General features: G+C 40.3%; 1 protein-coding gene across 7 annotated transcripts in view; it reads right to left on the bottom strand.

Annotated features, from left to right (window-relative positions):
- Positions 1 to 16,696, bottom strand: part of DIAPH2 (diaphanous related formin 2) — a 358,462-nt gene that overhangs the window by 250,370 nt on the left and 91,396 nt on the right. For all 7 annotated transcript variants that reach the window (XM_081847906.1, XM_081847907.1, XM_081847908.1 and 4 more), the window contains one exon: positions 15,940 to 16,054. In XM_081847906.1, coding sequence (XP_081704032.1) covers positions 15,940 to 16,054 — 115 coding nt within the window. The remainder of the gene's footprint in view (positions 1 to 15,939; positions 16,055 to 16,696) is intronic.

The raw sequence follows: 16,696 nt of genomic DNA, 5'->3' as shown, positions 1-16,696 counted from the left end.
TATATATATATATATATACACACACACATACACACACGCACACACACACACACACACATTATTAAGAAAAATATGTCTAAACCCATGTATTTCATTCCGATTATCAGCTTTCAAGAATATTTATTTCTTCAATGCATTTAGAATCTTTGTGATCTTTGATTATTTTTGGGCATGCTATTATATAGTAAATTAATTCTTAGCTATACACTTGAAGAAATCCAAATCATTCCTAGGCAAAAATGGCTGCAATATGCCCAACTGTGCCTTAGCGATAAACGCTAAGATTCAATATTCATTGATATCCTACAAGAAATTTATTGTACAGTGGTACCTCGGGTTACAAACTTAATTCGTTCCAGAGGTCCGTTCTTAACCCAAAACCGTTCTTAACCTGAGGCACGCTTTCACTAATGAGGGCTTCCGCTGCCGCTGCTGCACAATTTTCGTTCTCATCCTGGGGCAAAGTTCTCAACCCAAGGTACTATTTCTGGGTTAGCAGAGTTTGTAACCTGAAGTGTTTGTAACCCGAAGCATTTGTAACCTGAGGTACCACTGTATGTCAAAAATTAAAAATAAATTGATAACTCATACCCTCATTCTTTTTGTGCAACAATAAAAGTTTGTCCATAAGAAAGTGTCAAATATTGGCACCCAAAATATTCATTATTTCAGATCCATATAATTAATTCAGGGCCTCTAAGAATGACTCTCTGTGTGCAGATTCACATATAATGTTGAACCATAGTTTAAGTGGGTTTTCTTGGAACGATGGGTAGAACATAACATTAAATAAACAAACAAACTGGTAGATGTTCAAGCTACAAACCTGTGATCACACGCACACAGATACAATATTCCCTCTTTCTCCCTCATGGTCATGATTTTGCGAGTGTTTCGTTTCACTATGGTATATAACAGTCCCTAGTTAGCTAAACAAATTATCTTCACAACCCATTATAATAATGATAATTATTATTATTACTTATATGCCCCCATCTGACTGGGTGGCTCCTAACAAAATATTAAAAGCACAGTAAAACATCAACCTTTAAAAACTTCCCTGAACAGGGCCCCCTTCAGATGTCTTCTAAAAGTCTGTTTGACATCTGATGGGGGGTGACATCCACAGGACGGGTGCCACTACTGAGAAGGCCCTCTGCCTGGTTCCCTGTAGCTTCACGATTCACAGTGTTGGAACTGCCAGAAGGCCCTCAGAGCTGTATCTCATTGTCTTGGCTGGACAGTGGAGGTAGAGATGCTCCTGAAGGAGTGTCTCTACCTGAGGCCAGGACTGAGGCCATTTAGGGCTTTAAAAATCAACATCAACAATTTGAATTGTGCTCAAAAACATACTGGCCCAGTATAGATCCTTTAGAATTGGTGCTATATGGTCCTGGCAGCTGCTCCCAGGCACCAGTCTAGCTGATGCATTATGTATTCAGTAGTTCTATGTAGAGAGCATTGCAAGTGGGAGATAACAAGAGCATGTACCACTCCGGCGAGACAGTGCACAGGCAGATAGTGTTTCAGCCACCATACCAAATGGAGCTAGTAGACAGCTGCCCTCGACATAGAATTAACCTGCACATGGACAGCTGTGAGTCCAAAATGACCGCTAGGCTGCACACCTGGTCCTTTGAAGGTGACATGTTTAAAAGCAAGGGAAAGGAGAACAGTGTCAAATTTTAAAAAAAAAATTTAAAAAATTGTCCAGTAGCTTTCATGTTCAGATACCTCTAAGGTGTTACTGGACATTTAATTTTTTATATATATTTCAACTGTGTCAGACCAACACGGCTACCTACCTAAATCTAAAACATTTTAAGTTAATCTTTGCACGTTGCTGGTATAAAGTTTTGCCCCTGATGAAGGAAATCATTAATTCTGAAATGCACTGAGTACAATGAAACATTTTTACATTAAGAACTTTAAGTACTGTTTCCCCACCCCCTGCATTCAGAACCATCCCATTTTGGTTTGTTTAGAAACTGTTAAGATTCTTTTAAAACAAGACCTCTAAATCACATGAAACAAGAAGCTAAATTCTTGAAAGTTCAGATAAATGTTAGTAAAGTCCAGCTGTTCATGGGGAGGACTTGCAACACTAAGTCTTCAATCAAGCCCATCCTAGCTTGCAAATGTAGCACTAAATCAGGCTTTCCCAACATGGTGCCCATGGATACGACAGTGTCCTCAAGGTCATGCCAAAAAACTGTCACATTCTCTATTCCCCTCTGTGACAGAAATACAGTGGTACCTCAGGTTAAGTACTTAATTCGTTCCGGAGGTCCATACTTAACCTGAAACTGTTCTTAACCTGAAGCACCACTTTAGCTAATGGGGCCTCCTGCTGCTGCCGCGCCACCGGAGCACGATTTCTGTTCTCATCCTGAAGCAAAGTTCTTAACCTGAAGCACTATTTCTGGGTTAGCGGAGTCTGTAACCTGAAGCGTATGTAACCTGAGGTACCACTGTACACAATTTGAGGAAGCAGCCGCCAGTTTCTTACAAGCTGTCCATGTTACCCTCTGAGATTCTATGATACCTGAGCAAAGACACTAGCAGTGTTTTCATTACAGGTAGGTAGCCGTGTTGGTCTGCCACAGTCGTAACAAAATAAAAAAATTCCTTCCTGTAGCACCTTAGAGACCAACCAAGTACTGAAAGTGTTTTCATTGTATGTCTGGGACATTGAGGAGGTGAGAGAGAAAGAAAAGACAAAGAGAGACATGGCCTTCCCAATCATGAGAAGGGAAGGAAGGGAAGGAGCAATGAGAAGGGGACGGGAACACCAATGAGGTGAGAAATGAGAGAGGAGATGTGGGGGGAATAGAGAGAAGCCATGAGGAAAAGTGAGGGACAAACAATGGAGTAGCCATGTGGGGAGAAATGTAGTTGGCCAGAGCAGCCATTAAAGTATTATGAGCAATGTTATAGTTGATGTGAATAAAAATTACGCTTTAGGACTTTTTTTCAAAGTACTGTAGCTATAATAATCGGAGTGGCTTCTTAGACGTAAAGGCTGAGGAAATTGAAGAGGAAAGGAACTGGCTTAGTCACAAAGTACAGTAGTACAGTTTGCTCTACTTGTATAATTATACAGTGGTACTTTGGGTTAAGAACTTAATTCGTTCTGGAGGTCCGTTCTTAACCTGAAACTGTTCTTAACCTGAGGTACCGCTTTAGCTAATGGGGCCTCCCACTGCTGTCGCGCCACCACCACATGATTTCTGTTCTCATCCTGAAGCAAAGTTCTTAACTTGAGGTACTACTTCCGGGTTAGCATAGTCATTAACCTGAAGCGTCTGTAACCCGAGGTACCGCTGTAATCGAATGTATCCCACCTCACATATCTGGTTTTAATGTTCATTAGATAAAATTACTGAAGTCTATACGAATATATTGTCTTGCTTTGACATTGCAATATGAAAGATAGATGTTTTTGATTTGATTTAGGCCATCACTAGCACAACTTCCCCCACAACATTTAAGTTTCCTGAAATCCAAAAGCTCAAGTACTATTTTAAAATTCTCTACCACAGACCAAGTTCTGAATTTCTCTTCATTAAACTCATGCAAAAATCATTTCCTATAATATAGGAGGCCCATAGATCAAGACTACTTATACGAATGTATTCATATTTCATGCTAATTAGTCCCTGTACACATAATCTCTTTCCCTAGTGTGTCCAGTACATGTGTCTCTGTCCTCGATTGCTCATTAAATTTGCCACAGTTCATTTGAGCACTGTATCACTGTGACTGAATTAGACATTTTAGAATCCAAAGCTTCTTGCTTCCTTCCTCCTGTGTATTTCTTACAAAACCTTTACAAGAACAGCTCTAGTTCTGCTGTAGAAATAATGCATACAGTAGTCAATATGTTCTCTAAATGTATAAACAAGGTTATCACAAAGGTAGACCAGTGTCCTTAGTGCCTCAATTGTGCATGCAAGTTGTATGCCATGGATCTGACAAGTTCTGAGAAGTAGCAATCCTTATCCTGTTTAATGGGGACCTTGGAGACCAACAACGTTGAGAAAAATATAGTGCTCACTGTTATACGGAGGCACCTCTTCAGTGATTATAAATCCCAAACTCACTCATTCCTCCTCACCTCTGCCATTACTTAATTTTAGCATGGAGAATATTAAACAGAGTGTTCCTAAGTAGCTAAGATAACATTCCCACCTGGCCTGGATCACTTGAAAATTAATTCTTCACGAATATCAGGAGGTGGTTAGGAAGAACTAACACTGAAGCAGAGAAATCTCAAGTGTATTAACTGAATTCATTAAATATCCATATTTTTGTTTAACTCCCTTTTGCCTTCTCTCACGTATTATACAAGACCAGTCCTAGATTGCCAGCTTTTCCTTCAAAGGCAGGTCATGGTATTCACAAGGCATGATATTCTTAATTCATCACTTCTAATGGTCGCCATGATCTATACATGCAATTTTCAGTATATAAAAGGTAAAGGGACTCCTGTATATAAGTGACTACAAATGAGCAAGGCCTTGTTTCTCTATTTTTTGGCTCAGCAAAATGCCCCTCCCACATCATACACCAAAGAGAAAGTCATCATTTACATGTTCTCTTAGTGGCATGACTACCACTTCCTCTGCAGTTGCATATACAGTTGTACCTTGGAGCTTCCTGCAGCCTATCGGAAACTGCAACTTGGTTTCCAAATGTTTTGGAAGTCAAACGGACTTCCGGAACAGATTCTGTTCGACTTCCAAGGTATAACTGTACTGATCAGACTATTTGTACAGACTTTCAGTCATGTGGTTTCTTCCAGCCGCATATTAACAAAACATGCAAGTGACTTATATGTTCTGTAATTGTGCTGTTAGAAGCAACCACATGAGTGAAAGCCTGTACAAATTCTCTAACAGGAGCAACTATAAAGACAGTAGCAGTAAGGAACTACGGAATGAGTGTCATGATTTAAACTGTGTAGCCAATGGTTGTGCTGAAATAACACAAAGCTAGAGTTTAGCATTTTGTGTATGAGCCTGCTGAATGTTCCCTCCTCCTCTCATCAGCAAACACCAGGAAGAGGACATCACATGCTTCTAAAGTTTCATTAACCACAATTTGCCATTATATGTGAAGAGGAAAATGCAGTTTGCTTATCCTGAATTCTCTATAATTCTATAATTCTATCAATTAGATTATTCAACAATTCAACATCACAGTGTAATTGACTTGTCACAGTAACCCATATTTTAAACAACAAACGTAGCAGCAAACCAGTTTAGTTAGTCTAAACTGTTGCTTTGGATTTCCTTCTCTGGGATGCACCAGGAAGAAGAAAGAGTGGAAGAACATGTAAACCTGAAGTTCAAACACACTCACGGATTGCAGCAGTAAGCTGCAGCTCAGTGTTACATTGAACCTGAGCCAAAAAATCTACCTCTTAATTTTGGAATCCAAATTCAGACACACTTCTCTCTATAAAACAAGCTAACCACTAACAGAATTCAGTAAAGGCATTAAATGCTACAGTAAGTGAGGATGTCAATATTCTACAACCTAAAGTAGGTTCTGAAGACTTCCAAACAAATGCTTACAAAACATTTCACTAAAAAGTCTCAGATAAGACTCCACAAATCTGCGAGTCATCTTCAACCACTGCTTTAAGTAATAAACTCAATGTAAAAACTAGCCTTGGAAAACTAACTTCATTTTGCCTATATTTATATCTATCTTTATCTCTATCTGCATTTCCTTATGAAAGAGAATAAATCTACACTCCCATGGTGGCTATTTTACTTTGAAAAATAGGTTCCTGTATAACTGTCTGTTGAACAAAAGATAAACCAGAGAAAGCTCAATGTTTACAAGCTCAATGTTGCTAGAAGCATTGGTTTGGGCTGGCGTCACTGGTATCCTGCTTCTTATTGAGGTCTTTTGTATAGGGATGAATGAAGTGGACTGATGCTCTCTCAACAACAAAAAAAGACTCACACACCCTACAACAGAAGCAGGTGCTATCGAATGGCTAGTGTTTGCAGAGTGGCTTCTCAAACAAAAAGTTTACACAAAAGAGAGAACATACAAGCAATTCCTGGGAGGCCCACACAGGGAAGCTTTTAAACAATGGCCCAGCTGCAGCAAAGCTGCGTCTATCATCCTTAAGGTCAATTTGCAATCCATGTTCTTCTGCAGCAATTTTGGCTATGAAAGTTTAATGAGAATGAAGATTCAATGTCTGGGTTGAATTTTGCTATAGATAAAGTGTTTATTAAATTATTTCCTATTTGTGAAAGTTATCCTATTTGTGTTCTAGGCCACTTTGTCAAGGAACCATTCACCAATTTTTGGAAAAAATCAAATATCCAGAATTATACCCCCCCCCAAAAAAAAACCTGAGCAAGGCAAGCCACAACTAACTTTATGAATGAATTCTTACTGATGAAACAATGACACAGTCCTAAAGTCACACACATAGGTAATATGACTATCTTGCAGCTTCTCCACTAACACTGGCAATATTGACATTCGTATAAATCATATACTGAGATACCTAACTGTTTTGCTTCAGTTCCCTATTCCCCAGTTGAAAATTAGCCTTTTAATCTTTGAACAGTTATCCGTTATCCACTGTGTGGCACTCACATACATAATGGGGTGTGAGGAGTGATTAAAAAAAAGGCTGGGCTGAAGTTATTCAGCATGAGCTATCCAGAAGATCAAGAGAGCCACCTGCAGTTTGAAGCCAAGAAGACTCCAACATAGGGTTATTTATTCCTTTATTCCCATTAATCACCTTCAGAGATTTCTGATTCCCAAGCCTATGCCTGCATCACGGCAAGCACATCACCCTTGTGACTAACAACCATTTGCAACTGAAGAACCAGTCTTGTTCATAAATGTGCCCTCTTGTGGCTGGTTCTGAAATCAGAGGAAGCCTAGTGTGCAGAAGGGAAGGGAAGAAACCCAATATTTGATTTTAAGTAAGTAAGTACGGCCCAATATACTTTTATCTCCCAAAACACTGTGGAAGTTTTATCTGTTCATGCCTGCAACCCAAATTATGCAATTTTATATTACTAATTTTAGAAGAAATATTTTCATATGGAGATTCCTGAATATAAGTGAAAAGAATCATGAAAGTTTCTCTCATCTGGAAGCATCTGCTTGTTGCTAAGTATCTGACAGCTTTGCTGCAATATATTCAATGCTTTAATTGTCCTAAGTTTTAAGGAAAGTAATAACGTAGTTGGACACAAACCCACTAAAATTCAGGGTTGCCGTCATAGAAATGGGTGAAGGGATAATTTTATACTGTGTTCCATTTTTTCAAATAAATAAAAACACAAATTATGTGAAATGACCAAAATGCAAGAAGAAGAAAAGAAGTAGTTTCACTCACCCTCTAGAAACTGGCAATGGAACTTTGTCATTATGCACAGCTATTAAAGGCTTTTATATATCAATTACTACCTTTCCCGATCTACAGTACACAAAATTAATTTCTTCAGAGTATCACTATTCTTCACTAGCAGAATACACAACCTAAATTACAAGAGCCAAAAATTAACACAATCCTTTTTGTTCAGTTGTTCAACTGGTTTAAGTACAGACTTAAACCAACATAAGTCTTTATGGTAGGTCTCTTTCAAGTCAACCAAACTGCTAGACATTATTTTTAAGCGACACTGTCAGCTAGCATTGGGCTACATCACTAATTTCTGTCAACATATTTCCGAAAAAATGGCGTAATAGAATTATTGACCTTCAAAGATGAATTTAAATACATCAAGAACTCTTCTGACACATTTCACAAGGTGTGACATTTCACAAGGTCATTAGTTAAAAGGATAAAGAATACTGTAGCCTGTAAAGCCATAATGTTGCCTTTATTAAATCATGCACAATTAAAATTAATAAGGTCAAACATAATTCAGGTCCCCATCACCTCCCCCACTAGAATTATTTAAACTGTATTAAAATATGATACTTCCCCAATAAAAAAATCAATTTTAAAGTTTTCAATAAAAATAAGAGCTTGATCAACTCCATGACACAAGCTGTTGTTGGATTCGCAATGCAATCCTGCACACAGTATCATGTAATCATGGAAACTACCAAGGGTCATGTAGACCAAACTCCTGCAAAGCAGGAATCACAACTAGACAGTGTTCTGAAGAGAAATATTTAATTGGCTTACTCATCAGTTTCAGGCAGCTGAAGGTTCACTGCTATGGACCTCCAGTTGCTACTGGACTCAAGTCTCATCAGCCTAGGCAGCATGGCTGGTAGTTAGAGATAACAGGAGCTAACATGTGAAGCAGTATTGAACAGCAGGTGCAATGAAGCTGTATCTTAGTGTACTTCTAACAGACCCAGATAATTGCTACTTTTAAGCCTCTACTCTTTTTCAGAAACCCCCAAAATACAATAGTCAGAACTATGTCTAAGAACGGAAACCTGCTTTGTGAATATGCATCAAGCTTATTCCATAAGTCTTGTGACTTAGCCAATCTCAATTATTAAGAACTATGCGTCAGATAGCAATTATTGAAAGATTGATAAGTTAAACAGAAACCACTTAACAGTCAATTTTGCCTGCCCTATTGTCACCAACACATTTTGCACATTTAAATCCATTCCTGTTAATTATAAGGTTGGTTTCATTCAATTATATCATATTCTAAATCCAAAGAGAATAGCTCCAGAAGCACACACACCCTTGGCCATTTGCATTCTTCCAGAAAGGTAAACTGTTCAGTTATCTGCTGAGACAAAGCAGATCTTTCCTCCTTTCAGAGTCACTCCCACAGTGATAGGTGATTGTATGTATGATGTAATTGCCTTCCTACCAGAAAAAAATAAGTATATACCAGAAAATGAAATATTTTTTATTAAAAATAAATTATAAACATACTAAATAGGTTCTCACCAACTTATAATAAAATGATCTTAGTGTATAAAAAAGATTTGTTTAAAAAGCCCTAAAATATCAACCACTAGTCACATGTATACCCTGTCACTGAAGCCATCGCTTTCTAGTACTACGCCTTGTCATTTGGAAGCAAGGTTTACCCATGTAGCACCATCCCAGTTGTTCCAGTTTCTTATCCAGAAGCAAGCCCATCTACAACCAGTTGTACAGGGGAAGTGCCATAAATCTTGTCATACCCTAACCCTATGGTTCTTCCAAAGGTTGCTGTTCATTAGGTGCATCAGAAAAGGCTGAGGAAAGTAAGTCTGGTCTCCATCTGACAATCAGCAATGGCCATGCTACTGCCTCTTCTCCAATTTTCTCCTGTAATGCCACTCACCAAGTTCTTTAGCTAAAGTGGTACTTCAGGTTAAGAACAGTTTCAGGTTAAGAATGGACCTCCGGAACGAATTAAGTATGTAACCAGAGGTACCACTGTACTACTCTCTTCACCAACAAAAGAAACAGCAACCTATTACAGGCAGCGATAATTTTAGGCATGTCCAATTGGCACACAGGCGCGTGGGTACTTTTGGACCCAGAAGAAGGCAAAACAGAGCAAGATGGGGTGTGTTTATACACACTCTGCTGATGCACGCAGGTCCAGCAACAGAACTCCCATGCAAAATGGTCACCACCAGTGCTGAAACTAGAAGGTCTTACAGAAGCAATGCTATATGGTATGGAGTCTGCTGTTCAAAACAGACAGAAAACTCCAAACTCCTTCAATGTGTCTAACACAATTCTTCAGAACTTCCCCTTTTTATTTTACTTATTTCCTGAGTAATTGGGATTCCGCCCCCTCCCCTTATGATTTCATACTTGAAACAAAGTTTATCAAATGAGGTACGTCCCTTCTGCTTCTACCAGTGCTCATGTCAATTGTTTCTGATATTGTTTCTAAAAGTGTTCTGTATGTATCTGACTTAAGTGTTTCCATAATTTGCCAATCATAATATTTTACCATGAGTTCTACATCAAAGTAAACAACTTCTGTGCATGCATACTAGAAAAGGCTTTCCTGGCAAAAAGTAAAAGTGAACATCAGATATCTGCAAAAGTTCAATCAGGTTGGGACAAGAGTGCAATGACGAGATGAAGGTAACCCCTGCATATTACTTTAATTTGCAATCACATTTGTAATGAGTTTATAAATATAAAATGAAAATTTGCAAATGAACTGAAGTCTACACTGTGTTCCCACACTTGTAACTGTATTAAAAAGGTGCAAGGATTTTCCACTTTTCACTGAATGGGAAGCCTGGGAAGCCTGAACAGGAAGCTAAAATTCAGTTTGCTTCTCTCTCTCTCTCTCTCTCTCACACACACACACACACACAGCCACACACCCCTAGCTGACAGTTAAGCAAGCAAAGATTAAATAAAATCAATAAAAGAATTAAGAGTGCTTAACTCTATACCTCAGGTTACATAAGCTGTACAGACAAACATATGTTCTCAACTAGTGAGCTGCTCTCCCCTCCCCCTAACATTATTTTGTTATTATTCTTGGCGTTTTTTAAAGCCCAAAAGTCATTAAAAAAATTACGATGAGGATTCAAATGCTATGATTCTAATTCCCCCCATCATTCAGCTGAAAGGTGACACACAGTTAAAAATAAATTTCACATATTTGTCAGTCAATACCTTCTTTATAATCTTGCATTCATCTATATTAGTGCAGATTCATAAAGAAAATAGCAGAAGTTTATGGTCCCTCTTGATAGGGGAAAAAAACAACAAGAGATATTTCCACTTCACTGTACAGAATACAAGGAAAATACATCAATGTATTTGTCTGAACCGAGTTTCAGACTTTTCAAGATGCAACATTACAAATAATGGTAGCTATCAATCTTGGCATCACAAAAACGTGCCTTTGGAACAACTAAACCCATGGCAGCTATATCTAGTTTCCAAACTTGCTGACCGCCCTGAGATACAAGTCAAGGCTTCTGGCATCATTTAGTTCCGCTTCTCTATTCACCAAGCTATAAATGTATCTTCAAATAAGTCAAATAAGTCAGTTGAAGGCAATATAAAATTGTGTCTGCTGAATTTATTTAAGAGGCACATAGTTCTTGTAGACATAGTCACGCGAATACACAGGTTTAGGAATGATAATGAAATTTAACACTCAGGTTACCACTCCCAACATGGTATATTATAACAAAATTATTAAGTCTGTAGGTAAGCAACATTTTGTTTATAATAACTATTTAAAAATTCTTGTTTTGTGGTAGTTAATGAACAACATTTGAAAGTCAATGAGTAATGGTAAATTAGTAACATAGCCAAATTAAAAGTGGCTAATAAAAAGGTTCTAGATGTAGTAAAGGCAGATGTGAACATTCAGGGTAATCCTTCCTGGTCTTCCAGCAATACCATATCACAGCTTGAAATCTGACAGACAACATCTGCTGCAATCAAAACTGTGGTAAAAATAATTTTAGCAGCATTTTTACTGTTGCAGGTTGTTGTTTTTAATATTTCACTGCAATTCCACTGCTAAAACGCTTTCATCGTGGCCATCAGTTTATTAGACCTGTTAGTGCTCAACTTCTTGTCACTTCCTTTATTACCAACCATAAATCTCACCCAGCTGAAATACTTCTTCTGGGTTAACTTTAATGTATGGTTATCATTTAATCCCTCATAATATAGCCAACAAATCAGACCTCAAGGATTTGATGATGTCTCCATTTACATTTTCAACAGGGATAAGTATAAGGCGATTTGGATATAACATAGGAAAAGGGGGAGAGAAGAGAACTAGACAGGAAGGGGGGGGAACTAAGCCTAAATTAGAGTTTGATATATTACTATTGCATTCAGTAGAGATCTCTTAACTGAATTTGACTGGAGAAGCAATGCTGCAACAAACCTGACAACACTTGACAGTTATTTGCCTTAGCCATGTAGAGGAAATTCATGTCTAGCATACCCCAGGAGCACAATTACTATGCTGTTATGCAATTTACACAAAAATATGCCTTGTGTCCCAAGGCTAGAATAAGCAAATTTGAAATCATTGTACTTCATATCTTATGATACTCACTAAAAGCTTATTAAAACCTATTTCTGGTGTCTGTTTATCACCCAGGAAACCCAATTTGGATCTACATGAGAAGAGACTGAAAGGCCTCTATCAGGAAATACGAAAATAAAGGCTTCACTCCAAGTATTTCAACCATATTGCAACTGCAGAATTCTATAATGTTCTATTTGAGAATTATACACATAAATTAATCCTCACCTTTACATTCACTCAAACCCCAACATAGCCCTTTCTCCTCCAACAGATTCTATAAAACATTCCTGCCCCATAAGCTTGGCTTTTCAAGCTCTACAACCCTTAGCAGTTGGAAAGTCTAGTTGGAATCTGTCTGTCTTGAGAGACAACCAAGTGTGCCTCTAGGAGTTAGGTCAAACTACTGGGTTAGCAGCACCAAAGCAGCTGGTTTTTTCCCCTGGGGGTACTCAAGGGTACCGGCACCTGTTTTTTGTTGTTCAAAAGTGTGGCACTTACTGTAACAACTTCATGGTAAGTACCAGCATGTATTTTTCTAGAAAAAAAACACTGCATCAAAAGTGACCTCTCCAGGGCGCAAGCCTAGGAAATGTGTTAAAAGGTCCTGGGCTGCCCAGACAGCAATATCCCCCTCTCAACCTTGCTGATGTGGTCCAAAGGAAAACAGAACAATACATGAGGAACTACCGTATTTTTCCCTCTATAACACGCAGATTTTTTCTCCTAAAAAGGAAGGGGAAATGTCTGTGCGTGTTATAGAGCGAATGTGTGGTCCCTGGAGCCGAAAAATCAGGCAAAAATCAGGCAAAAACTCAAATCGCGGCGCTGCACGGAGAAGCGAAACCTGAAAAGAGGAAGCGGCTGCTTTCCTGCATTCTGCCTCAGGGTCTTACTGCCCACCCTCCTCTGTTTCGTTGCTGTGTTTGCTGAAACGGAACAAAGAGCAGGGAAAGCCCCTCCCCTCCAGGCAAGCAGAGGGGAGAGAGAGGGGGGAAGGGAGAGAGGGGGAGGGGGGGAGGGAGGGAGGGAGGGAGGGAGGGAGAGAGAGAGAGAGAGAGAGAGAGCTGGCTTGGGTGGGGGAAAACTTTTGCCTTTCTTTCCTCCCTCCCATTAAATCCCTCTCCTGCATTCTTAGCCAGCTGCTTCTCTGCACACCCCTCTCATGTCCCTTATTTGTTTTTCCTTCGCTCCCCACTTAAAATGTGGTTACAAAGCCACATGGATCCTCAGGATCTTTGCATTGGGTCACCCCAAATTCACCATCAGATCACATAGCATGTCCATGGCTACAGCCTGCACCAAAAAAATCACGCACCCACTGTTGCCTGGGGCTGAAATGGTGCAAAAACGTGGGTACAAAGCATGGATCCACAGGGATTCTCAGGATCTTTGCATTGGGTCACCCCAAATTCACCATCAAATCACATAGCATGTCCATGGCTACAGCCTGCACCAAAAAAATCACGCACCCACTGTTGCCTGGGGCTGCAATGGTGCAAAAACGTGGTTACAAAGCATGGATCCACAGGAATTCTCAGGATTTTTGCATTGGGTCACCCCAAATTCACCATCAGATCACATGTCTGTGGCCACAGCATGAGGCCCAAAAATGATACATCCACTGTTTCATTCAGAATGTTTTTTCCCTTGTTTTCCTCCTCTAAAAACGATGTGCGTGTTATGGTCAGGTGCGTGTTATAGAGCGAAAAATACGGTACTTAGCTAAAGGAGTTGTCCAAAGCACCATCCAGGGTGATAGCCTGCCGCCCGGCGCGAAGTGCGCCCTGAAGCAGAGCGTCCCTCGCACCGGGCAGAGATCCGCAGTGTGGGGAGCCCTGCCGGAGTTCACAGCAGGGCTCCCCTCGCTGCGGATAGCAGCCTGCCGCCCGGCGCGAGGGGCACCCTGCTCTTTGGGGCTGGTGGTGGGCTTCCCGACCCCTCTCGCTCTCCAGACTTCCAAGGTAGCCGCCTGAACGCACCTTAAACGGCACCTTGTTTTAGTGCGGGAAAAGATGAGGGGGGAAATTCTCCCCCTCTCTGCGCAGTGCCTCCGGCCGCTTCGCTGAAGGGGCGCTGGGCAGAGAGGGGGATAATTTTTTTTCTTGTTCTCCCCCCTCTAAAACAAGGTGCGTCCTATTGTCCGGTGCGTCCTATGGTGCGAAAAATACGGTATTTTCATGGAGCAGTCCTGGTTTGTTTCCAGCAGGAGAAGACGATTTCTGAGGCTCACATTTAGACCAGCAGAGCCCATGATCCAGAACCCCAGGTCAGGTAAGTGCGGTAGTGAGGTGGCAATGGGTAGGGCTGAGTGAGCCAGAGCTGCTTGCTGCTGCCACCAGTGCTGGGCTGGGTGGCAGCCTGGGCCTGACTCCTCAAGGTATGGGGTACAATCCACCCCAGCGCCTAGCAGATCAGGCCTTCAGATGTTTCCCAACCTTTTGGGAACCTTCCCAACCTTGCAGAACAACCACCCAGCTCTACAAGGAACGGGTTAAAATCCACCCCAGCACCACTCAAGCAGGGTCATTTGGTGCTGCTGACTAGTAAATAACTAAGTGTCTACTCAGAAGAAAGCCATGCTGAGTTCAGTGGGCCTTGCCACAAGGTAAGGGTGTGTGGGGCTATAGGCAGCCAGGGCTCCTCCAGATTACAAGATCGTTTTGGGTCAGGTCAGTGAGGACCACTTGCTTTTTAAAATTATTCCATATATCAGAACTTTCTGTGCGCCTTTTGGACTGAACTCCCCTTCCTTGGAGGTTTCTGGACTCTCCTTCCTTGGAGGATTCTGAGGTTGGATGGCCACCTGTCATGGATGCTTTACCTGAGTTTCCTATGTTGCAGGGGGCTGCACTAGAAAGATGACCCTTGGGGTCCCTTCCAAATCTCTGATTCCATGTTTATCTGCTTCAACAATATTTCATTATGTTCCTATCATTTTATGTAACTGTATTTTGTATAAATTATAAAAAATATAAATAAAACATGTTATGTTTACAAACAAAACATTTAAATATATACCTTTCTACCATGGGGGGGGGGGGACATAGGCATAGCCAGGATTTTTGTTAGGGGGCAGGCTTTTGTTAGGAGGGGCAGAACCTCAGGTGTGTATTGATTTGTATTGATTTTTACTTATTGGAGGGCAGATTCCCACCCACCCACCTACCTTTGGCTATGCCCATGGGGGGCACAGGAAGGAAACAAGGTCGGAAGGGGGCCACGGTCAGAAAAAGGTTGGGAAACTCTGCTCCTAAAGCACAAGAAACCACTTTCTTGAACACTGGACCTACCATTGGTCTCAACTGCTGGAGCCTGTCCTTGCATGAAAGGGAAGTTCCTAACTCACTGAGGGTTTGAGACACATTAGCTACTCTCACCTGGTTTAGCAGGTTATTTAGGGTTTTAGAGGAGTGGTAGTACCTCTGGTGGAGCAACATGTTGTGTTCCTTCTGGGGTAGTTTGTATCCCTTTGGTCTCCACCCTGCACTCAGCTCTCACCTGTGGCTCCCAGAAGCTGTCAGAATGCAACAGCAGCCACACCCTGGGAATAAATGCATTTTCTTTCCCTTTGTCCTTTATGCTAGGACTCCCTTCCATAGCACCGGTGATTCATGTTTACTTCAGAATGCTTCCTCAAAACTCTGTTTGATCTTTTGCTTAACCACTCAGTCAATTTAACCTAGATCAACTAAGCCTGACTACATTACTCTGAACTTACACATATTCTGTACCTGTTACCCTACTTGCATCTCCTTCATTCTTTCCTGTTATCTTCCCCTTTTAAATGTAGACTGTATGAATCTTGGAATTATTGCCCAATGGTATTTATTTATTTATTGCTTATGTTACTTTTTAAAACACCATGCACACTGGTGGTATAACAATATTAAAAGCAAAAAATTACATATCTATTATTCACAGACTATTTAGGGGAAAAGAACGAAGTACCTACCTTTCATGTGTGTAGCAAAAGTGAGAGCCAGCTTTGCAAACAGATCTGGGTTTTCAAATTTTTCTTCTTTTGCTTTTATCCAAAAACAATTCTCTGTTATTTCCTGTGGTTCAACCTGAAATAAAATTTGTTAGGTGCTTAGTGACTGTGCAATCATCAGTTAAGTACAATGCATGACAATGACAAGATGTAAGCCACAAAATTGAACAGGAAATTTTTAGAAAGCAGTATTTCAACTTCGAACTTCTTCATCAAACAAAAGAGAAGTGGGAGTGTAAGCATAAAGAGATAAGTTTTCACAAAAACAGTGCAACAGACTTGGAAAGAGTACGGAACTGGCACCTTCTGATGCTTTTTAATGAAGGTGAAAAAATTGATCTGAGCCTTTTCCTTTCACAAGTTTTCAGAATGAAGACTGAACTTTTCCTGAGTAGGAAGAGGTTAACCTGTGCCCCACTAGGTGTTGCTGGACTACAACTTCAATCACTGGTCACTGGTACTGGTGGCTAAGGCTGATAGTAAATGTAGTCCAACAACATATGGAGGGCACACTGAACAGTCCCGTCCAAAAGAGCTCATTGTGTTCCTATATTGTACAATAATTTTATGTGCAGATAAAATGAAGATCTATTCAAATGCATTTCTCTGAACATATTGAATAAGATAATAATACATGGTGTTTATACATCAGAACCCTAAGCCTCACAGAATGTTAAGAGTAATGTGTTATGCCATGCATTCCTAATGTATATAAACT

The sequence above is a fragment of the Podarcis erhardii genome (genome assembly GCF_964252035.2).
Source record: "Podarcis erhardii genome assembly, chromosome: Z".
In the NCBI taxonomy this organism is placed as follows: Eukaryota; Metazoa; Chordata; class Lepidosauria; order Squamata; family Lacertidae; genus Podarcis; species Podarcis erhardii.
The sequence above is the reverse complement of the archived record's forward strand: the minus strand, read 5'-3'. Positions and strand labels throughout refer to the sequence as shown.